Raw genomic sequence first — 9,035 nt, forward strand, 5'->3', positions numbered from 1 at the left:
GCACTGGCAACAGTCCCGATCGAAAATCCCACGAAGGCCAGCCAGGCGGCACTGGCAACGGCCACGCCCAAAATGGTGCATTTCATGTGTCGCCCACACATGAGCCAGTCCAGGGGCACTGGCAATGATCTCGCTCGAAAATCCTACGACGGCCCCGCACAAGAGCCAGTTCAGGGGCACTGGCAACGATCTCGCTCAAAAAATTCATGTGTCACCCGCACAAGAGCCAGTCCAGGGGCACTGGGAACGGTCTCGCTCGAAAAATTCATGTGTCACCGGCATTTTATAAAATCTTAGAGTGTAATTGCAAAACTTACGTTCTTGAATTTTTTTTTAACTAATAAATGTCTGTTTTAAGCAATGGTTTGACTTATTTCAAGCAACTCTTATTGATTTGCTTGTGGCTTTTAAATATTTAATTTGCTATGAATGTTTTAATGTTTTTCAATGTTTACTGTCGCTAGTTTAATGTTTTGATATGCCCGTGCCTCCCCCTCTTACTACTGTGACAGATGATGGACGAAACAACGAACGCGATGTTTTCTGATTGGCTGCATATTCTGAGAATTATCTAAGTTTGAACACCTGTAACATTTTTGCAAATTTTTTCTGGGATAAATGAATAACAAATTTGGATTCAGTGTCAAAAATTGCATCTATATGATACATAAAAACTTTTTTTAAAGGTTTCGACATGCAGCGATGATAACCACAAAGATCTTCAAAATGACAAGAGATGAAGGGACATCAGAAGACTACGTATATCGTTCATATTAGTTGGACTGGTATCCTTATCTTGACTGTTGCTTTCACTATGTTTCAGCTGTTGTACACTCCAGCCTTCTTCAGGTATCTTGTGTTGAACATGATTGTTGTATCAGAATTTCAAGCCTAACCCTTTATTTGATTTACAAGGGTACACTGTCCTCATTACTCTCTGTGTTTTGTGACTTTTTTTTCATTTGCTTCAGTTGATTTCTTGTGAATTACCTTCATGTCTTGTTTGGGATTGAACCCAGAACCCCTGGGTGCATGCACTGCATTAACCAACATCTTTATCTAGACCACTAAGTCCATAGGCAGTGACAAAGCAAATTTTTTTAAGATTTACAAACTTAATGTTTATGTAATCCATTGTGGCAGTCTGCTTTCTTTTTAAATTATTGGTTTCCATAACTGTATTCGTCTTTGCATTTGGCTTGCTTAAGAGGTTGTTATGTCCTAGCATATGCGCTGCTTCCTGAAGTTTTCTAGTTTTCTAGTGGTTCTCTATCTATTATTGACCTAATCCCACAGTCATTAGTTTCTCCATTTTTCCATGTCATTGGCTATACCAGACTTTTCAATATCCCCTCATGTAATGGAGTCCAATGTTCATCTACTCTTACTTTAGGTGGGGAAGCATGTTTCTCTTTTGTATGCTTTACTGCAGCTGCATAGGGAGGCTTCACCTGGAAGAGATGTCTGCAAAGTGTTGAATTACTTCAGTATACTCTCCTGATATCATATGGCCCACATATCTTTTGAGGCCTCTGACATAAGAGTGGATAGTATGCTTGCTAGGTAGTTGCTACATAGTGGAGTGTTTCTTAACCTGATCATTCCTAGTGGTATGTGTCAGGATTGCTACTTATAGTCTTTGCACAATGTTGCAGGTAATGACCAATCCTCTTTAAACTGTATGGATGGTGGGAATTGAAGTGGAGGCTCTGTCCTGTAATGGTTGGTTTATAGTATATGAATGTCTTAAACCTATAATCTGTGCAAGTTATTAGTACATTCAGGAATACTAGCTGATTGTCCTTTTCTCTTTCCATTGCAAACAGTATGGATGGTCTTTTTGAGTTCACATGATCCAGCAGTACTTGGATATATTCCTGGTGGGACCAGAGTATGAGGATGTCATCCAATCTATCTTATGCATAGAGTTGACTTCAGAAGTGTTGATCCTAGAGCCATGTCTGTGAAGTATTCCATTGTATATGTTTACCAATACTTGAGATAATGGTGAACCCATAGCTAAACCCTCTTCCTGCTGATATATATCAGTACCTATTCTGAAGTAGATGGTTTCCATGTAGAAGGTCAGCATTTCCATCAAGTTCTCTATTTGTATATGAGTGCATTTCTTTAGAGAGGTGTCCACAACAAATCTGTCATGAGTCACTGATAATGCTTCATTAGTCAGGACTTTGGTGAACAGACTTTTCACATCTAGACTCACTCCCCAGTTTAGACCTAATGGAGGTACCTTTCATCAATTCTGTGAAATGAGTGGAATTCTTCACATGTGATGCTGACTTACTTGCTAATAGATTGATTATATCCACAAGGAAGTGGTTCAGTGGATGACACACTGAACCTTGCCAACTCACTATAAGTCTTAATAGGATACCATCCTTGCGAATCTCAGGGAGACTATACATGTGTGATAGCCTACTATAATGTTGGGTCACCTGTCTGTACTCCTTTGGTGTGAAGTGGCACTTGTCCTGCAGTAAGATCTGTAACAGCTTCCTCTCTATTTTCAAAGTTGGGTTTTTCTTTACTTTGTTGCAGCTACCGTCTCTAATGAAGCCTGCCAACTTTTCAGAATATTCAGACTTGTCTGCTGGAAGTATTATGGTGGTACTGCCACTCCGTGGGGTTTTGATAGCCAACTTTTCTCCCTTAGTGAAGTTCAGTTTAGGTTTCTCTAAGACCTTTCTTACTTTCCATCTTAGTTCATCTCCTTGAGTCTTGGGTATCTTTATGGTTACCTCCTTGACGGGGGCTATCAGGTCTAAAGTACTGGGGTCAATGTGTTCTGGAAAAAAAAGTCATGAAACACAGAGAGCAGAATGAGAACAGTGTACACCATTGGATCAAATAATGGGTTAGGTTTGAAATTCCAATACAACAATTGAATTCAACACAAGACACCCGAAAAAGACAGGAGTGTACAACAGCTGAAACAAAGAAAGCAACAACCAAGATGGGCACATCAGTCCGATTAATATCAACTCCACATCTCACAAATATAGAATTGTATTATGCAATTAATACAGAGCTGACATACAGAGAAACTATATCTGAAACTAACTCAACACTCAAACCACTTGACAAAGGCACAGAGAATTGTGGAAAGAGCAAGACATACTTTCATCCGAGAAAGGATCCACTATAACTGTTGGTAAAAACACCAATTAAAGAATGCAATCAGAGACGTTATCTTCAGGCCTCATCAGAGATAGTAACTGCAGCAAAGTAAAGAAAGACCCAACCCTGAAAATGAAGAGGAAGTTGTTACAGATCTTAATGAAGGACAAATATCACTTGATGCCAAAGTGACCCAACATTGTAGTAAGCTATTACACATGTATGGTCTCCTTGAGATTCACAAAGATGGTATCCTATTAAGACTTATAGCGAGTTGACAAGGTTCAGTGTGTCATCCACTGAACCACTTCCTTGTGGATATAATCAATCCATTAGTAAGTCAGCATCACATGAAGAATTCCACTCACTTCACAGAATTGATCAAAGGCAAAGGACAATAGAAACTGAGTAGATGAGGTAGAGATGGGAGAAATATAGATAAAGTACTTATGGACTTCACCAGTGTTAGTGGTATGAAAAGTCACCCAATACATGCTATAAAATAGTTTGTGTTAGGAAGAGTATCCAACTGTAGAAATCAAGCTAAAGCATTGGAACACAATGTAGTCTTTAAATCTGTTGGACTCTCTCAAATTGTTCAACCCATGCCAGCATAGTAATTGAATGCTAAAATGGTAAAGTGGTTTTCAAGATATTCGAGATACCCAAAATGATACATAATGGGGAAATTGTTCCTGAAAGGGAAGAAACTCTTATTTTTCTAAGACAGTGGGTTGACATAGCAAAAATAGGATTTTTTAAAATTACAGTAAATGTTTCTATTTTTGCTTTTGTTAAACACAATATTTTAATCATTTAGAAATATTTTAAAGTGAATATGATTTCGAAAATGTAAGTTTCCTCAAAATTAAGTGCGTATATTTTGGCTTTCTTTAAACAGACAATATTTTAATGATTTTTAAAATTATTTTCAAGTGAATACCATTACATACAAAAGTTTTTTTTTGGCATCTTTAAAAAATATTCTAAAGTAAAACTGACTTTAAAAATGGAGTAAATATTTCGTAAAAGACCTGTTCATAACCTCAGTGCGAAACAGATTTTTACGTACCTCACCTCCAAAGATTTGGCTGCTATTTCTAGCACACCCTGCTACCATGTAACAGCTATCTGCAATAAAGGACCCAAATAGCTGTTGTGTGGTTGCAGGATGTTCAAGAAATAGCAGCAAATTCTTTCCTTTTCTGGGGAAAGGAGCTGTTTACACATGATTTCGATGCCACATTTGTTGAAAGCATGTGAAATAACCTGGGGGAAAATAAAAACCCATGAAACAAAACTCTGTTGCTGAGAAACTCAGAGTCTCCCGGTGACTCAATGGGTCACGGGTAGTCTAGCATCTTATATCTCTCTATGCGTCTGCATGCACGTATGGCTGCATATGCATGTTTAAGGGGTGAATGTATGTATATGTATGTATGAATATATGTGCACGAGGGAACATGTGTGCGTATATATATATATAATTAAATTTACATATACTAGTACACCTGCGTACATAAATGTTAATTATTTAGATACACACATTTAGACACCAAAAGTTTACAAAACCATTCAAACAAATTTGCTTTCCTTGAAACGCTTAAGAATAAACAAAATAATTAAAAATTTCATTAATCAATCAGAATTAATTGACCAACATGGATTTATATTAACTTCTTCTTAGAGTATGATAGGCATATGTATTGTGTTCACGCGTGTACATGTATGTGTATATATGCATGGATGTGTGTACGTATTCTTTTATTTGTTTCAGTCATTTATTTGACTGTGGCCATGCTGGAGCACTGTCTTTAGTCGAACAAATTGACCGCAGGACTTATTCTTTGTAAGCCTAGTTCTTATTCTATCGATCTCTTTTCGCTGAACCGCTAGGTTATGGGGATGTAAACACACCAACACTGGTTGTAAAGTAATTGGGGGGGGGGGGCAAACATAGATACATACACACACACACACACATATATATATATATATATATATATATATATATATATATAAAAACATACAATGGGCTTCTTTCAGTTTCCGTCTACCAAATCCACTCACAAGGCTTTGGTCAGCCCGAGGCTATTAGCTGAAGGTGCTATGCAGTAGCACTGAACCCAGAACCATGTGGTTGGGAAGCAAGTTATTTACCGCACAGCCACGCCTGTTGTGAGAATATGCATTCCTCTGTGTATATGTATGTGTGCATACTTGCATATATACAGATTTTCTTAACTTTATTTATACCAGATAAACGAACATTCCATTCTTTTATTAACTATAAACTTATCTTATTTATATCTAAATTTCTTCTATCATCTCTATTTAATTAAATTTATTTATTGTTCTAATTCTGTTTATCTACTCTATCTCATCTCTAATCAACCTGCAAACCCCTTGTCCAAACATATAACAATACAGATCATAAACAATATCATTCAGTCTACTATAATGAATCCATAAACACATATAAAACATCCAAGAGTATATCTTTTTTCCTCTGAAGATATTATGCTCAGGTCAAAGAAATTTAAAATTTACTGAGTATTAATTGAAACAGCTGTATGGGATGATGATTAATTTGCTGTTAATAATAAACAATTAGCAACTTCCCAATCTCCATCTTCTTTTATATGAATATAAACTATATGTTTTTATATACTTATTATTTTAAGGAAAATATCCCCCCCCACTCCAAATACTAGGTACTGAAACATTTCCTTGGATGAAACCATCCCTTTATGAGGTTAACACAAACCTCTAATCAAATTTATATATATACATGTATGTATATACTGGGTTGATAACATTTTAATTCCATTGTTTGAAGAAAAGGGATCCTAATTTGTGTGTGGAAATTTTAGTGGAATAAGCCTGCTTGAAGCAGTTGGTAAGGTTTTAACAAAATTATTACTTTATCAGCTAACAAAGTGGATTTCTCCAGAACTGCATCAAACATTACATAACTTTTTCAACCTTGTTAATAGGACTGCTCTCTGGATCATTCTTGGTCAACTTAGATGTCCACCTCAATTTGTCAACTTGTTTAAGCAACTCCATCGTGATATGAAAACTCATTTTAAGTTCAACGGTTCACTATCAGAATAAATTTCCATCAATAAAAGGATTAAACAAAGTAGTATTCCTGCTCCATCACTTTTTCCCCATATATATTTTTCTGGAACTGTCTCATACACTTTCCAGGACTATGGTATCAGCATATATAGATTTGCAGTTGTTTTACGGGGAGTTTCCACATGGTAAATGTCCAAGGCATAAACTTAACAAGCACTTAAGGGATGCTGTCAAAAGCAACCTTAACTCTTTAGCATTCAGAGTGTTTTGTCAAATGTAATGCTTATTTATTCACATTGATTTGAATTAATTGTGAATTAATTTATAGTGTACTTATAGAGATTTTCATTAATATCCATTTTTTCCACAGGAAGTTATAAAGTCAGGGAGTAGATACGCTTGTGCAGGTATGTAGGAAACTGAAAGAAGCCTGTCGTGTGTGTATGTCTTTGTTTATTTCCCACCACCGATTGACAACCGGTGTTGGTTTGTTTATGTCCCCGCAGCTAAGCGGTTCGGCATAAGAGACCGTAGAATAAGTATCAGAGTTGTTTAAAAAAGTACTGGAGTCGATTCGTTCGACTAAACCCTTCAAGGTAGTGCTTTAGCATGGCCGCAGTCCAATTGCTGAACAAGTAAAAGATACGATACACATGCCCACTAAGAACGTTGTAGTTCGCTCGAAGCATTGTAATACAGAAGGAAAATGAATGAAATGAGAAATAAGAAAAACTTGTAACAATGCAGAAAGTTGAAAACACCTTTATATTTCGGGTGCAAAGCCTATCTTCAGAAGAATACAGTCGAAGAAATGTGTAATTACATAGATCCTGCCATTTTGGATAGTCTGGTGCTTTTTGCTAGTAGCAGCAGCACCCTAAATGCATTTGGAGAGCTGCTGCTACTAGTACAGGATCTATGTAAATACACATTTCTTTGTATTCTTCTGAAGATAGACTTTGCGCTCGAAATATAAAGGTTTTTAAAACTTTCTGTATCGTTAGATTACCTTCTTTCTCATTTCATTCATTTTTCTACACACACACAAATGTGAACTCTTTGCGAGCTGTCCAGCCATGTGACTTCTGGATATTTTCGTAATATCAAATATTTTTTTTTTTTTAAAGGAATTAATAAGAATATTTAAAATACTTTTAGGATATCTAAATGGAATACCATAAACAAACTAATTATAGTGATAAAAGGATATTTTAGCGGAATTCAACAAAAAATAAACAGAGTAGCTGACGTGGTTGTTAATGACGCTAGTAAAATCAAATCACTGAAACAACACCATCAAGGTTTTAAAACATGAAACACAGATAATGTACCATAGAATTGACAAAGTGACAGTACGATAACGGCTAGAAACCCTTTGATCAAAAGACAGCATGGTGAGATCTGTCCCAAGACAATATACCGCCACTAAACTAGGAAAGGTGCGTACACAGAGTGGAAGGTGAAATAACAGCCAGAGCACAAGATATATAGTGTAATCCTTGATACGCTAGTCCTAGAGAGAAAAAGGGCGAAAGACGTGATATGATGGCAAGTAAGCTGGTGCTATCCTGCTTTCGCAATAAACCCTCTTCCACCACCACAAGGTGCCCCAGTTTGAATGACATCTGCGTGTTTTAAGAAAATTTTTACTCACCTTCAGAAAAGATCGAAGGAAAATTGATGAAGTTTTAATATCTATGGGCGACACTTGTGGAAAGCCTCCAAGCATGCCATCAATTGTAGCTGGAACTTTCTCCCAATAACATTTAGAATTTTCATAATATTCTTCCCCTTCTCTTGCTGCCATTCTACAAAACATACAACTTCAGCAGTTTAGCGGCAACTTACATCTAATTACCTCCCTTGATAGTAGCTCTTTAAAAAAAAAATACAAATCCCCAAGTAATTTTAGGGGTTTTATATATATTTTGGGGCTATTCTTGGTTATCTCCCTTCAGCCTGCTTTCGCGCTTATCTGAGTTTCGAAACTGCGTAATCATTTGAACGTCGGAATAAATCCTTGTTCAGGTTTAGATCCCGCCGAAATCAACTTTACTTTTCATTCTTCCAAGTTCGATAAAATAAAGTACCAGTCAACTTGGGTCGTTGGTATCTCTCAAGATTACTGACCTTGTGCCTAAATCGGAAACCATTTTCACTATTATTTCATTGTCTATGAAATCGACGAAAGCAGTCCACCTCAGTATTTCATTTTATCGGCCAGACAGACCCGACACAGTATACTTTAGGTACTTTGACTAACGCTCTAACGATTCTGCCAATCAGTGTTTATCTAGAAGATACCATATATTTATAAATAAACACTGGGACCCGAAAAAAAAAAAAGGAAAACTAATGTTTGCAGCGGCAAAAAGTTAACTTTCTTTCGATATGAGTATATAAAATGGCCGCTGAAAAACTGGAACTAGGAACGTCATTTTTTTCGCGAATTTCAAAATCGTATTCGTTCTAATTAGTAAGGAAAGTGAGATCTTACGTAAATAAAGACAAAGGCGAGTTTATGTAGTAATAACTTTGCTTCTTAACCACATTGTTCGGGTAGTGTCCCACAGGGTGACACCTTGGGCAAGTGTCTTTTATTACAGCCTCTGGCCTACCAGAGCCTTGTATGTGGATTTGGAAGACGGAAACTGAAAGAAGCACGTCGTGTATATATATTGTCACATTATATTTACAGATAAATTCCTCTACATAATATCGAGGTCTCTTTCATTCTTTTGTTGTCTTACCATTTCTATCAATATATATATATATATACATATATATGTATATATATATATATATATATATAT

At 36.4% G+C, this 9,035-nt stretch overlaps 1 protein-coding gene across 2 annotated transcripts in view; it reads right to left on the reverse strand.

Moving 5' to 3' along the window:
- LOC106875627 (N-terminal Xaa-Pro-Lys N-methyltransferase 1-B) overlaps window positions 1–8,086 on the reverse strand; it is a 10,662-nt gene extending 2,576 nt beyond the window's left edge. The window contains exon 1 of one of the 2 annotated variants that reach the window (XM_014923856.2): window positions 7,877–8,086. In XM_014923856.2, the coding sequence (XP_014779342.1) occupies window positions 7,877–8,041 (165 nt within the window). In that variant the 5' untranslated portion in view covers window positions 8,042–8,086. Of the gene's footprint in view, window positions 1–7,231; window positions 7,292–7,876 lie in introns of those variants that run through there. The other variant, XM_052970183.1, reaches the window with a different exon arrangement.
- Between the last annotated feature and the right edge of the window lie 949 nt (window positions 8,087–9,035).

The sequence above is a fragment of the Octopus bimaculoides genome, chromosome 8 (genome assembly GCF_001194135.2).
Source record: "Octopus bimaculoides isolate UCB-OBI-ISO-001 chromosome 8, ASM119413v2, whole genome shotgun sequence".
NCBI lineage: Eukaryota > Metazoa > Mollusca > Cephalopoda > Octopoda > Octopodidae > Octopus > Octopus bimaculoides.